Genomic DNA, 15,612 nt, shown 5'->3' with positions numbered 1-15,612 from the left:
CGGAATAAAAAATGGAGAAAATTGGCCTGGTGTAAATGACCATATAGTAGCTGACAAACACCACGAATACACAAAACAAATAAACAAACTCTAGAGTTGGAGAAGGGTCCAGTTAACGATGCGGTGCGATGGATATACAAAAATACAATAAAAAGAGAGAATGGATAAATGTTATCAAGCAATGGGGCTCGATACAGTGTTGGGATCAAGTCACTACCTTCGAGTCACAGGTCATCTCGTGTTGCTGTTGTTGTTGTTTGTGGTAATCATGGTGTTTGTCGACTACTATGGTCATTTACACCAGGCTGACACCGCTTACGCGAATGATATGGCGAGGAGGAGCCCAGATAAACCTCCAACACTTAGGTAGGAATTCTGAAGTCGACCTAGGTCGGACTCGAACCCGCAACCCATTGGTGTTGTAGCTGTGGATTATACCACTACGCACTACGGCGTCAATTGACATCACGAGTAAAGTCACAATTCAGGTCAAACTGAATTTTCGAAGTATGCGGTAGGGATGGTGCGAACCCCTGGAAGGTTCAGGTTCGTGTGAACGCGAACCTTTTTGAAAGGCTCTGTGTGAACGCGAGCGTGAATCTATGACGTCACAGACGTCATATTGCTAATTCCAAACCTACATTTTAGTGGAGTAATATATTAATGTACACACGATACCTATAGTGAGTAGTGACGATTCAAGCCACACTAAGCCACAATGCTGATATAGGCTACATCAGGGGTGGGCAAACTTTTGCGCTCGCGGGCCGCATTCAACCTCTGAATCCATTTGCGGGCCGCACTATATAAAATTGGGATTATAAATCAAAACGCAATATTGGTATATGATTATATAGTGAGGACATAGAGATAATATATGTGCTTATTTAAAACGAACCATACATTGCTTTGATGATATCGTACACGCGTCAGAAACAGTGGCGAAATTTCATAGGCTGGTCAACCTCAATAACCAATTTGTCAAAACTATAGATATGAAAGTCGGTCGTCCCGATTCTTAGAACAGGATTGAAATCTAAATCTGTGAGCAGCGATATGTTAATAGATATTACTAACTCCAATTTCGGTTCACTTCCATAACACACAATGCTAACAGCATCATAACCATGTTAGCTTCACACACGCCTCTACTATGTGTAGATAAAATATCAGTACCCCAATTCTACGAATACAGAGAACGAATCTACCTAAGACACGCACTGGAGTGGCAAATCTGAAATCACACTCGTGATCCGAATTATGTCAATCTCGTTTAGGATTTCTCTAATGTTTAGCAGTTGAAACCTTTGAAACTGTGTTGGCTTCGAGATCGGGCTGTTGCGCCAGAAATTAAACATAAAAAGAATATAGGAAGAATTTACCTCAGAACAGTGGTTCTCAATTTTTTTAAGATACGCCACTCCCCCCCTCCTTATGATGGTGAAATATTTCGCGCCCACTTATCGTCATATCACAAAACGCAACCAGGCTGCTAGCAAACCTAACGGATAGTTTGATAGCATGGAAGTTTACGAATGTGGATGAGAGATTTTGAAATATGAAATAGAGACTAAATACATAGCAGCAATTACGAATCGGACGTAAATCGCGCCGAGCGCCAAAAAATTTTTCAGTTCAGCTCAGCTTCGCGTCCCCCTTCACATGCTTTCACGCACCAAGGGGGGCGCGCCACCCAGTTTGAGAGCCACTGTCTTAGAATTATCATGGTGAAATATACTAAGTAAAAGTTTAATCAAGTTCTTGCATTAATTCGATTTTTAGTAAGCATTTTATCAACATTTAAAAAAGTTTCTTTAGACTCTTGCGGGCCGCACAGAACGGTGTTGCGGGCCGCATGCGGCCCGCGGGCCGTAGTTTGCCCACCCCTGGGCTACATGCTGACTTTTTAAACTTCGCCAAACGTATCAACTACTTATAGAGCCATCAAATGCATGCTCGCCGAGTGTTGATAAAGTGTCCGAAGTTACATTGCAAATAATTTCAACCAAAGATGTTATAATGACGTGAAAAGTTGCAATGCATTAAAAAGGTTCGCTGTGCAGAACCTTCAAGGTTCGTTTGTGAACGTGAACTTCTAATTTTCTGAGGTTCACACACAGAACGCGAACGTGAACACCACGTTCACACCATTCCTAGTATGCGGGTTGATTCAAAGTCAACAACTTCTAATGTAGCCGTATCGCGAACAATCCGAACATACGATACGGCGATTTACTCGACACCGAATACTTGATGGCTTGATAGTTGCTCGGAAATTTATCTCCGTGTCACGAATCTATCTATAAATTTCTGAGACGTCGAGTCAAGGCAAGTCATACGATATAGTTGACTCAGGCTATCCCAACACTTGCTCGATATGAGAACAATACAGTATATAGTGCATAACAGTGTTCGTCGGGTCGGCGTAAGCGAAAGTATCAGCAGTAACTATGTTACACCATGACCATTAGGGCTGTTCAAAAATAACTTTTTTTCCTGCATCTTGCGGGTTACGTGATTAAATCGTTAGGTTGCCTTAAAAACGACGCACACCAAATTTGAATTCATTCCAACCAATATTTGCGGATTTCGTAGAGTTTGAAAATTTCGAGTTTGCCTATAATTGCAAAAAACAAAATTTTTCAAATTTTCTTCCAACCCCAAAAAATTGTCTTCAAAAACGATGCAAAACAAATTTGACTCAATTCCAAGCCGTAGAAGCGGAGTTATTTGAGTTTTTCGATGATAATTCTTGGATTATCCTTGATTGGGGAATAATCCCAGAATTACGATCGAAAAACTCAAATAACTCCGCTTCTACAGCTTGGAATTGAGTCAAATTTGTTTTGTATCGTTTTTGAAGACAGCGCGACAATTTTATGGGGTTGGAAGCAAAATTTGAAAAATTTTTTTTTTTGCATTCATAAGCAAATTCGAAATTTTCAAACTCTACGAAATCCGCGAAGATTGGTTGGAATGAATTCAAATTTGGTGTGCGTCGTTTTTTAAGGCAACCTAACGATTTAATCACGTAACCCGCAAGATTCAGGAAAAAAAGTTATTTTTGAACAGCCCTAATGACCATCTTTATTGGGCCACTATTTAATTACTGTTGGAGACTTTTCGTATACCAATATTTCACTTACTCGTACACTATGGTCGCGATAAGTGTAACAATCATCGTAAAAACTCCTGCGAAAATGATGTTTTTCTTCGGATATTTCCTGCATCGTATCATCGTGCAGAGCTTTAATTACTGAAACCTTTCGGTCGATAGTGATAAATGTATAATCCAGCAACTGACAACATATGGATACAGCCTGTGTTGTATGTTGAGAACAAGAAATGAATGTGACACTGTGGCATTCCACGCCCGTCTTCGTTTCACTCGGATCAGTTTTTTTACGAGCATAGCCTGGGTTTCTGTTCCGATGATCTGTTTATTCACATCAGGGATATATAAAACTCTATATATTCCTGATTCACATCATGTGTTGTTGATATGACTGTTCTGTTATGAAAGGACGAATTTCAATGACATTGCGCTGTGGCATTGCTATTTATTGGTAAATCTTCTCTAAGACGGTGGAATCACTCCGCGTAAATGAAACAGCTTTCGTGTCGCATCGAGAGTGGCGAAGGAGAAGTAGGAATAGGGTTGCATTTAAAACAAAAATCAATTTAAAACAAGCATGTTTAAAACAAGGACCTTGCTTAAATTATGTTTTTTTTAAGCCTTGACGTCACGGATATTCAATTGTGACGTCAAGGTTGATTGATATTGGTAATTGAAAATAGAGGGTAGATATAGCTCCTTTGACGAAATATATTCGTACTACAGCTGTTGAACCGACTATTTTGAGGGTTCCAACCATCCCATATCGTATATACGTCGACTATATCGGGTACTAATCGTCCGTAAGCTCATACAACATGTTTTTGGAAAGCATTTGCACAATTATACAACTTGAAAAAACGTGTTTTTATATGCCTTTGTTTTAAATGCAACCCTACGTAAGATGCATGCTAATGACGCCTGGTTTTGCAAGTCGTATTCCAAACAAACATATTTCATAACACACTTGTTTTACATTTGTTTCCAACCATGTTTAAAGCGGAAACCATTTTAAAGGGATAGTTTTTCAAATCCGTGTAATTGTGTCGAAATTCGGTAATGGCGATCGAGGTTTATCAATCTGTCGGATGGCATGACTTTGCTCGTCGTCAATAGCTCGTATATATCTCGGCGAGTCTTGGAGAAGTTGAGATACAGTGCTTGTCAATCTTTTTTAACTCCATTCGCACTCTTTTGGACAATAAATTTCCTGCGCACAAACTCACCGAAAATTGTTATACAAAAAGAAGATGAAGATATACTGAACAATATTTTGTTCAGATGTGTGCAACAAATTGGCTACCATAGCTTACGCCAGTACTTCCCAACCGGTGGGTCGTGAATATTTTCTAAATGTTACAGTGGCCTATTCAATAGACCAGGCACCATGCTCTATCGATTAGACGAGCAAATAAACGTTCTTATTAGCAATTTTACCAGTTCAATACACCACAAAATGCGATACAATGAAAAGATAGGAAGGTGTCGAAGCGACTTGGAGTAGTCTGTGGAATCAGACACCCACCTTATGGCCTATAGGCGATGTATAGAGGAGGCATGCACACTGAATGAAAAGTAAAGAAGATAGTATAAAACAAAGTAAGAGACAAAAATGGGATGGACAAAAATGGAATTGTTTTTGAGCCTGTAATGGCCGCAAGCCAGGTGTTCGTGCTCGCAATAATTAATGAACCGGATTTCGGTATAGTCATTTTGATTGGAGCGCGAAATTGGACAGTTTGTTGTTGTGTATGCCTGATAATTGGAACTAATTCCTTCCTCTAAAGGCTTTGCCTATACCTTGGCGGAGGATGCATCAAATCCAGTCCGATTTGGTGTTACAATGATCGAATAATTGCCGCGAGTGGTGTGGGCTCGAGTCCGACCGAGGTCGACTCAAGTTTCTGAGGTTTATCCAGGCTCCTCCTCGTCATCTGATCCGCGTAAATACTGTCTTAAATAAGTCTAGAAGTGGACCGTGCTACAAGTCGGCAGCTACGGAATCAAATTACAGGATATCGGTGTGGTGTAAATGACCATCAAAGTTGTAAAACACCAGGAATACCACGAAACAATAACAACGACGCACTGTGAGTAGAATAACGTTTTCATTAGTGGTCATATCTCATGATCGGCCGCACAATTAAATTTGGATCAAAGAGAGAGAAAGAGTCTGTATTTTCATCCAACAAAAATACATAAAGAAACAGACGGCAATGACGGGGGTACAGAACAGTGGGTTGGTAAGCACTGCTCCATACCAGTACGCTTCAAGTGCTTCTGAGCATTTAAAGAAGATTTCAGATTGGTAATTCTGTAACTCCGTAAATCTGTCTTCGTTTGGTAACTCGTGGCAAGGTTTTTATATTTGTTTTTTTCGTGAAGTTTCAAGTTACTAGCTTTGTAATTATTGAGCGAGTCTTTGCAGATGAAGCACAGTGTCTTACCTTCATTATCACTGAATGCAAGCTCTTGCTTCCATTCTTTTTTAAAAGTTATATTCTCCTGTTTGTTATGTTCGTGCATTTTACGGAATTATCGTTTGTCTCTTATTTGCCTAGGATTAGTAGGCTAATTACCGCAAATCGTTATTTCCTCGTGTGTCGTATTTATACCCTTGTGTTCTGTTGTCTACTGGTCTTTCGTTTAACTGCACTCTTGATAGTGTCGCCTGTCTTAAAGTTTTTCTGCTGATAATATACTGATTTCATATTGAAACCTCGTCGTATGAGTTATTGTTCTAAGAAGATCAAAAACATAGCAATTGGTGTCAGAAGTGGGATTCGAACCCACGCCTCCATTCGGAATTGGAAATTGGTGAAAACGCAGAGATCGTTCACGCTATGAATATTGTATTCAACGGCCCACGGTTAACTCGCAATCAAATTCGCGACGCGATGCTGAAAGACAAAACCATGGAACTAGTAAAATTATCTGTCACTTGTGTTAACTGGATTCCAAAGACGCGGGTTGATTATTTTCTTGGTTTTCATCTCGCAAACATTCGCTCTCTCTGCACGACGACATGCTTAATACGATGGTTTTCAGCGCGTAGTTTTTCCGCAGTCACTTCGATCGCGAGCCTTATCGTCTTGCACGAAGGACATCGGGGTATCGCGAAGATGAAGCAGATAGCACGACGTTACATCGCATGTCCTTCCATTAATCGCGACATTGAAAATCTCGTGAAGAGTTGCGACGCTTGCCGTAAGATAATAAAAGCACCTGGTCGTCAGCATCGCGAATGGCCCAAAACCTCTGAAAGATTTGACCACTTGGTCTTCGCAGGTCCAATAAAAAAAATGTATCTTGTCATCGTTGATGCTCATTCGATATATCCTTTCGTTAAAGTAATGAATGTCGGATCTACCACAACCGTGTGTATAGTCAACGCTTTGAGAGAAGACTTTAATATCGAAGGCTTGCCCGTAACAGTCGTCACGGATCTGCGGCGAAATATTCTACTTGATGGTAATATACAAAGATCTAAGAATAATATGACTGGGACTGAGTAGTGAGGGTTGAATCGTTATACGCAGGCCAATCAGAGAGCGCCACGTCATCCTAATTGCCACGCCCATTTTCATGCCCGCAGGGTACATTCATCTGCTACGTCATCTGTGCCACATCATCCATCCATTGCTATATCATCGCTGCATTGATTGCCGCATCTTGATACTTTTCTCAGATATTCCATTATGTGTATTTACGACTAATGTCATCCCTCCATATATTTTAAACATGATTTTATGTGTACAAGTTACGGTATCTCGGCGTCTTATAACGTGATAATGTAAGCTGCGTTGAGTGCTGCTATAATGCTAGGAGCGAATATAGTAGAAAGTCCACGTCTGGACACCTGCAAGCAGGTGCGCATACTACCGTAGTAAAACGCGTAACAGATTTCACGCAAAAGTCGATATTGCTTTGTGATGATGTTGATGTTGTTAGAGTATGTATGTTCACGATGACTGCGATATCGCACGGATAAATGCATCATCACTAATTAATTACTTAAATGCGACTTGATAATAATAATCCCTAGAATAATATAAAATGCGATTTTGAGTGCAGACAGATCGCGGTTTCGATTTCCGTGGTCTCCACATTTTAAGCCTTATTATCAGCTCGCAGTACAACCGCTACCTGTATAATGTTTGCATGTCGAGTATAAGGGTATTTAACTCAGCACTAAAATGCCAACAGACTAGCCGTAGGGCCCCGGTTCTCGTCGCTATAATTAAACGAACACCTTCGCCGCAGATACGCGATCCCCGACGTTATAATGATAGGGACATATTAGCCGCATGAAAGCGAGTCTAATGAATATAACGACAGACAACAAGTTAGTTGAAAAGTAAAACTAATCGTGATCGATGCAAGACGGCGTGAAACAGCGCTTTCGCTCGATTCTTGTAGTGACCACATTTCATACGATTCAGTCCTTTTCATGTCACTAGAATAAGGGTGATTAAACCGACAGTGAAACGCCGCCGGCGTCTTATAACGTAATAATGTAAGCTGCGTCGGGTGCTGCTATAATGTTCACGCAAAAGTCGATATTGCTTTGTGATGATTTTGATGTTGTTCCATACCGATCGGGAAGATAGGACTCCTAATTTCCTAACTAACTACATAATCCCTAGTAACGTAGTCAGACGCATAACGGAATTTACGCAAAATCGGTATCGCTCTGCGATAATTTTGACCACTATGTTTTGATAATAACTTGCTTCCGAGAAATAAATAACACTCATTATAGGTTAGATGATACTTTTCCTTGATATTCTATCATGTGTATTTAGGGCTAATGCGACATCACTATGTTGGCGACAGGTCTGATTTGAACACACTAATTTTGCGAATTAAACTTATCGCCCAACACGGGCACTCAATGAAGAGCACCCTGGAGACCCACATAAATGCTCCACAATTCTTGACATATAATATACTGAGCATATAATAAGCTGACAAACCCTAGACTTGAGTACTCCGAAATGTACAAGAACTTTACCTTTACACGACGTTTTTGTAAAATGAATACTAATTTTATTGAAAAAATAAAAAATAAAAAAGAGCGAAAAATTACATTTTATCGCGGAACGCAACAAGATAAATCGTATGAATTTGTAAACTACTTATTCATGACATAATAATAATAATTATACTTGTGTACTTTTTCATATTTTGTAACAATTTTAGTAGTACTTAAATAAAATTCGGAATATAAACTAATCAAAAAATTCGGTAACCAATTTCGCATAGGCTATGCATACAAATGAGGAAAGTTGCATCAACGCGTGTTAACTAATTGTATTATGTAGCTTGTAATTCATGCAAGTTTCGAAACTTCTACACTGAGTATTTTAAAGTAGATAGAATCGAAAACACTAATCGAAAATATTTACGAAGTTTGGATGCGACATATTTGGGTTTTTAAAAATTATTCATACCCATGATTCTTGAGAAATGACATAACGCACCTTTAGGGCTGTGCAATCTGTTCCATCACTATACGCTTGTAAGTCGCCCCGCGCATGCGTGTGTCAACGAGTATGCAGTAATCATATTCTTCGCTACCTGAAATGGAACGATTTAGCTTCAAACTCAACGCATTAGCATAGCGAATTTAAGTATAGACGATAAATAATATACAGTATAGCTCTACCTAATTAATTCATAATATTGTAACCACAGCGAGATTCGAGTAATAAGCGGGGCTAGATAGTCTACCCTTAACAGAGAACTTGCATATACATCCGAATTTATGCGACTTCGGCTATATTGCCGGTTAACATTATATCCGCGCACAGGACTCATTATTACGTTATAGCTATTTAAATGGTACGATATAGGAGAAATCTCGGTACGCTGGCGATATTTTCATAATAGTTGAGAAATGATATAACGCACCTTTAGGGCTGTGCAATCTGTTCCATCATCATACGCTTGTAACTCGTCCCGGGTTTGTATGTATCCGCGAGTATATGCCGTGATCATTTTCTTCGCTACCTGAAATGAGACGATTTAGCTTCAAACTCAACGCATTAGCATGCTAAATTTTAAAAAATAGGTCGTAAATAATATAGTGAAGCTCTACTTAATTAAATCTTAATATTGTAATAGCAAAAATTATGACGTAGCGAGATCTAGGTATTACTATAGATGTAATATTAGCATTATTCAGTATTCGAAATGATGAAGCTTCAGCCATGATACTCTGGTGATTTTTTCAATATAATGGAGAAATGATATAGCGCACCCTTAGGACTGTGCAATCTGCTTAATCATTATACGCTTGTAAGTCGTCCTGGGCTTGCGTGTGTCAACAAGTATGCAGTAATCATTTTCTTCGCTACCTGAAATGGAGCGATTTAGCTTCAAACTCAACGCATTAGCATACCGAATTTAAATATAGACGATAAGTAATATACAGTATAGCTCCACTCAAGTAATTCACAATATTGTAACCACCGCGAGATTCGAGTAATAAGCGAGGCTAGAGAGTCTATACCCTTAACGGAGAACTTGCATATACATTCGAATTTATGCGACTTCGGCTATATTGCCGGTTAACATTATATCTGTGCAGAGAACTCATTATTACGTTATTAGCTATTGGAGAAATCTCAACGTAATTCAATCTGCGTGCACAATCCACGTAAGCTAATACCGCATCGAGAAATTATAGCTAAATTTAGTTTAAATCGACACAAAATACATGGATCCTACCTTACCTGTGATGCCTGCCTCATTCGCTGTGCACATGACAATACTTGGAACAGAAATGTGAAGTTTTCAGAATGCGAATTGCTTTACGTCGGAAGTAAACATTCTAATTCGTATCGCCAACGCGGCATTTTCTTGGAAACGCAACTTGATTTATAATGTTCTAATTCGCATTGTCGATGTGGCCCGACTTCTTGGAATCGTAATGAACTATATTCGTGGCACATTTACACGCGTCAATTTCTTGGAATAGTATTCGGCAACATGCGCGGCGCCAGCAATAATTGCGCAGACCTTAATGTTTTTGAGCTGCATAGCAATGAAATCTTTTGACTGCAAGCACGAGTTCACAACTGACAGATATGTTAGATCGCACGAAATAATAGTCCCGAGTTGCGTAAAGTTAATGCTCATTCAAAAGTCAAAACACGACGTTTTTTTTTTGTAAAATGAATACTAATTTTAATAAAAAATAAGAAAAAAAGAGCGAAAAATTACATTTTATCCCGGAACGCAACAAGAAAAATCGTATGAATTTGTAAACTACTTATTCATGACATAATATTAATTCTACTTGTACACTTTTTCACATTTTATAACACTTTTAGTAGTACTTAACAGTTTCAGTTTTAAATAAAATTCAGAATATAAACCAATCGAAAAATTCGGTAATCAATTTCGCGTAGGCTATGCATACAAATGAGGAACGTTACATCAACGCGTGTTAACTAGTTGTATTATGTAGCTTGTAATTCATGCGAGTAAGTCGGACAAATTCGTCGCATGAACACGACTCTAATGGACATAAAGAAATAAAAATTTTGTAAAGTAGATATTTTTCGGTATGCTAAATTCGGCTACGCGGTGCTAGTCTTCTTGGCCGCATGAAATAGGATGTTTTAGCTTCAACCTCAACGCATTACCACACCGAATTTAAATATAGGCGATAAATATATACAGTAGCTCCAATTTTAATGAAAAAATAAAAATAAAAAAGCGCGAAAAATTGCATTTATCCTGGAACGCACCAAGAAAAACAGTATGAATTTGTAAAGTAGTTAGAAAACTACACTATTCCGCTACACTAAAGACTTTGACAATCCGGATTTTGTATGGTGTATACTAATTTTACATTGCGGAGTATTCATTATTATGTAGCTTGTAACTCATGCAAGTAAGTCGGACAAATTCGTCGCATGAACACGACTCTAATGGACATAACGAAATGAAAATTTTGTCAAGCAGATCTTTTTCAGTATGCTAATTTTGATGTTGTTCCATACCGAATAGCACTCGTCAAGGTTATACCAGCATACCCCTGGTTTCAACACTTTTACAACGATTCTTCTTGCTTCCTATAACATCCCACTTGAAGCCCTCGTTATTAGGCTATGATCTCAGCCTGAGCGATGTCTTGAAACCTACGGGACTCTGCAAATTATTTCGATTTATTCTGCTCGTTTTAATTTAAGGAAGTCCATTTCACTCAATGTATCGATGCCTACGGTAGTCTACAAAATTTTCTGATTAATTCCCCCTATGTTAATTCACCATAAGAAAGACAATTTGACTCCTAAAGTCCGAAATACTTGTTCGGTTGAGCTAGGCCGCAGCGCCTGGAGTGGAATTTTATAGTTCTTGTAAAAGTTATTTGTACACAATATATGTTTAAGGTAAGTCCTACGCATTCATGATTTCTTCCGAGTTTGTATTTTAGTAGTATATACTAATTTAGGATACCGCGTTTGTAACTTGTGCAAGTACAGGAATATCATAGTTCTTGAACCGTGCTCAATCCTTAATAGACCATTTTTGCTATTTTTCATCGCCATAAGTCATTCTGGACCGCGTAAACACATTGTACGATATAGATGAAACTTATGCAAATCCCCGGAACGCAACAAGAAAAATTGTATGAATTTGTAAACTACTTATTCATGACATAATAATAATTCTGCTTGTACACTTTTTCACATTTTATAACACTTTAAGTAGTACTTAACAGTTTCAGTTTTAAATAAAATACGGAATATAAACTAATCGAAAAATTCGCAACCAATTTCGCGTAGGCTATGCATACAAATGAGAAAGTTACATCAACGCGTGTTAACTAGTTGTGTCGAGTTATCGAATAATTTTTTCCTTACATCAAAACAACTAGAATGTGTAACTACATTAAAAACGTATCTAAATGAGCTCCAGGGCATTGTGATTATGCAGCATACCAAATTGCATCACACATTTACATTTCATAATGGAATAACTTTAAAACTAACGCAGTTCTATAGCAACTTTTGCCTACATCTGTTTTCGGTAGCGTGTACATTAGGGTTGCCATACGTCCGGAATTTCCCGGACATGTCCGGAATTTCACTGTAAAAACTGCGTCCGGGAGGAATTTCTAAAATATGCCTAAATGTCCGGAATTTTGAAGTAAGCTCATAATTTTTCCTAAATCAACATAAACAATATTATTTTTGGGCAGATTTACGCTACATGAAATTTCTCTTCGCGCTGCGCGCGATTTAGTAACATGTATATTGCTTTTAATTTGGGGACTACGACTACCACCCTCGCAAAACTGCGATCAAAAATAAATAAAAATAACATTCAGTTACAGAAATGAGTCTAATTGTTATCGCAATTACAAGATAACGATATGATCATAGAGTCGGTTTAGGCCGTTTGGACATGAGTTAACGATGTAGAATTACGCTCCTTGCATTTTCGAAGTCATCATCCTCCACCTGCTCTGCCGCTAACTCTGACCATGTGGTCGTAGAGAGGATAAAATTATATAGTAATATATGGAAGAACCAATATTATTGACATAAATCATTCAAATCATTTAACGTCCAGATGCATATAGTAAAAGCCCCAGAAGTTGCATCGATTATGATGGGCTCAAGATCAGTGATAATTTGGGCGGGAGGAGGCTGAAAATGTGGCTTCGGCCCTGGTTACAACCTACAACACAGAACAACATACTCCTGAACCGGATCGTGACCACCTCTAGTCAATAGACAAAGCTTTGCTGGTGTGACGTCATATTATCCACAATGTGCTCATACCACATTCTGAAATCCGCTAGTGGGCGCTGAAAAGCGTCCGGAATTTGGATTACAAAAATATGGTAACCCTAGTGTACATGTACATATACATAGTCAGCTTTAATAACAGAATTACCATGCTAATATGTGACTCCTCACCTTGAAACTTGGTACGTAGTTGTAGGACATTGCGATTATGCAGCATACGAAATTTCCTCACGCATTTCATAATGGAACAACTTTAAAACTAACGCGGCTCTACATCGACATTTTGCGTACATCTGTTTTGTGGGGGCGTATAGTACGTACCCATACCTAGCCAACTTTAATAACGGAATTACCATGCTTAACATTGAATCCCAACTCTAAACTTGATACGTAGTTGTAGGACATTATGGCAATGCACCATGCTAGATTTCATCACACATATAATGATGGAACACCTTTGAAACTATCGCAGTCGAATACCGACTTTTACGCATATCTGCTTTTCGTGAACACAGCATATACCCATACATAGTCAATTTTAATAACAGAATTAGTATGCTAAACATTGAATTCTCACCTTGAACGTTGGTACGCAGTTGTAGGACATAATAAGAATGCACCATACCAAATTTCGTCAGACATTTCATGATGTAACACCTTTAAAACCAACGCAGTTCTATACAGACTTTTGGCTAAGTCTGTTTTTCCGTAGCGTAGCACGTACCTATGCATAGTCAACTTTAATAACGGAATTACCATGTTAATAATCGACTCCCAACCTTGAAACTCGCTACACCGTTGTAAGACATTATGACAATGCACCATGTCAAATTTTGTTACGCATTTCATGATTGAACAACTTTAAAACTAATCCAGTTCCATGCCGACTTTTGCGGGGGGGGGGGGGGGGCGTAGCACGTACTTATGCATACTCAACTTTAATAACGTAATTAGCGAGCTTAACATTGAATGCGCAACTTGAAGATTGGTTCACAGGTGTAGGATATTATGGCAATGGAACATACCACTGCGCTAACTTTCAGAATTGTTAAGTATAGTACTCGCACTTTGTGAGAATACCCAAGTAGGTTTTTTGCCTACATGCACCAGATACTCTCAAGACCTTAGCGCTTCTAAGTACGAAGGAGGCTGGTGGTACGACGGTTCCAGCAACCTGAATGGAAACTACAACAAAACAAGCGAGAAGGGAATCTGGTGGTGGGATCGTGGCGCCATCCTGTGTTGCTCGGAAATGAAGGTTTACGAACGATGCGCTGCCCGCGAGACTGTGAGTGGAATTTGAAGTCTCTCAGAGCGGTTGTGTCATAGGGTTTAGGAGCGCACGGGAGTGTTTTTTATGCTTATACAACTCAATGAATACCCATCGGCCTGCTTACTACATTTTAAATATTCTCTCCGCTATTGTGTACACAAGAATATACTTCTCTTAGTAACCAATTTCCCGTGAATTCCGAAACACATTGACGTGTGTTAACTTCTGGTATTACGTGATAATATCATTTTCATGTCTGATAATGTCACTTGTCAAGGTGATATAAACGTAAGCTCAAACTACACATACATACACAGTCCTAAAAGTAGGTAGTTCCACCTGAAAAACCTCTTGAGTAGAGGGTAAGTAATCTACGAAAATAACCATCTATATTAGTTACTTCTAGATCCCTGATTGTACTTTTGCGCAATATTTGAGTTTTAGGAAGTACCCTTCAAAGTGAGCCTACATCTTGGATATTATCCAAAACCACATAAATTTCGCTTCGAACGAGGTATCCTTTAAAATAAGGTAGAAGTAGTCATTTCCGAGTAAGTAAAACGTTAGTACTCTAGGTCCATTTCTGTTCAATACTCTAGCTATCATGAAGTTGATGTACTCCAATATCATAAGGACTTGAGAGTATTTGGTGCATGTAGGCAAAAAACCTACTTGGGTATTCTCACAAAGTGCGAGTACTATACTTAACAATTCTGAAAGTTAGCGCAGTGGTATGTTCCATTGCCATAATATCCTACACCTGTGAACCAATCTTCAAGTTGCGCATTCAATGTTAAGCTCGGTAATTCCGTTATTAAAGTTGAGTATGCATAGGTACGTGCTACGCCCCCCCTCCCGCAAAAGTCGGCATGGAACTGGATTAGTTTTAAAGTTGTTCAATCATGAAATGCGTAACAAAATTTGACATGGTGCATTGTCATAATGTCTTACAACGGTGTAGCGAGTTTCAAGGTTGGGAGTCGATTATTAACATGATAATTCCGTTATTAAAGTTGACTATGCATAGGTACGTGCTACGCTACGGAAAAACAGACTTAGCCAAAAGTCTGTATAGAACTGCGTTGGTTTTAAAGGTGTTACATCATGAAATGTCTGACGAAATTTGGTATGGTGCATTCTTATTATGTCCTACAACTGCGTACCAACGTTCAAGGTGAGAATTCAATGTTTAGCATACAAATTCTGTTAATAAAATTGACTATGTATGGGTATATGCTGTGTTCACGAAAAGCAGATATGCGTAAAAGTCGGTATTCGACTGCGATAGTTTCAAAGGTGTTCCATCATTATATGTGTGATGAAATCTAGCATGGTGCATTGCCATAATGTCCTACAACTACGTATCAAGTTTAGAGTTGGGATTCAATGTTAAGCATGGTAATTCCGTTATTAAAGTTGGCTAGGTATGGGTACGTACTATACGCCACCACAAAACA

The 15,612-nt window shown here is 38.7% G+C and overlaps 1 protein-coding gene and 1 long non-coding RNA gene across 2 annotated transcripts in view; both read right to left on the bottom strand.

Moving 5' to 3' along the window:
* Positions 1 to 6,637, bottom strand: part of LOC145439653 (alpha-(1,6)-fucosyltransferase-like) — a 56,765-nt gene extending 50,128 nt beyond the window's left edge. The window contains exon 1 of the mRNA XM_080317176.1: positions 3,147 to 6,637. Within this exon, the coding sequence (XP_080173302.1) occupies positions 3,147 to 3,238 (92 nt within the window). The 5' untranslated portion in view covers positions 3,239 to 6,637. The remainder of the gene's footprint in view (positions 1 to 3,146) is intronic.
* A 487-nt stretch (positions 6,638 to 7,124) lies between these two features.
* On the bottom strand, positions 7,125 to 10,124 carry LOC145439674 (uncharacterized). The gene is made up of 4 exons (XR_013915313.1): positions 9,853 to 10,124; positions 9,378 to 9,474; positions 9,029 to 9,127; positions 7,125 to 8,695 (listed from the first exon to the last, which is right to left on the bottom strand). It is a non-coding gene; the product is annotated as an uncharacterized LOC145439674 (long non-coding RNA).
* Positions 10,125 to 15,612: the final 5,488 nt, after the last annotated feature.

Source organism: Botryllus schlosseri, chromosome 5 (assembly GCF_051294905.1).
Source record: "Botryllus schlosseri isolate E-star chromosome 5, Bs_hap1, whole genome shotgun sequence".
NCBI classification, from domain to species: Eukaryota; Metazoa; Chordata; class Ascidiacea; order Stolidobranchia; family Styelidae; genus Botryllus; species Botryllus schlosseri.
This window is presented reverse-complemented; position numbering and strand designations above follow the sequence as displayed.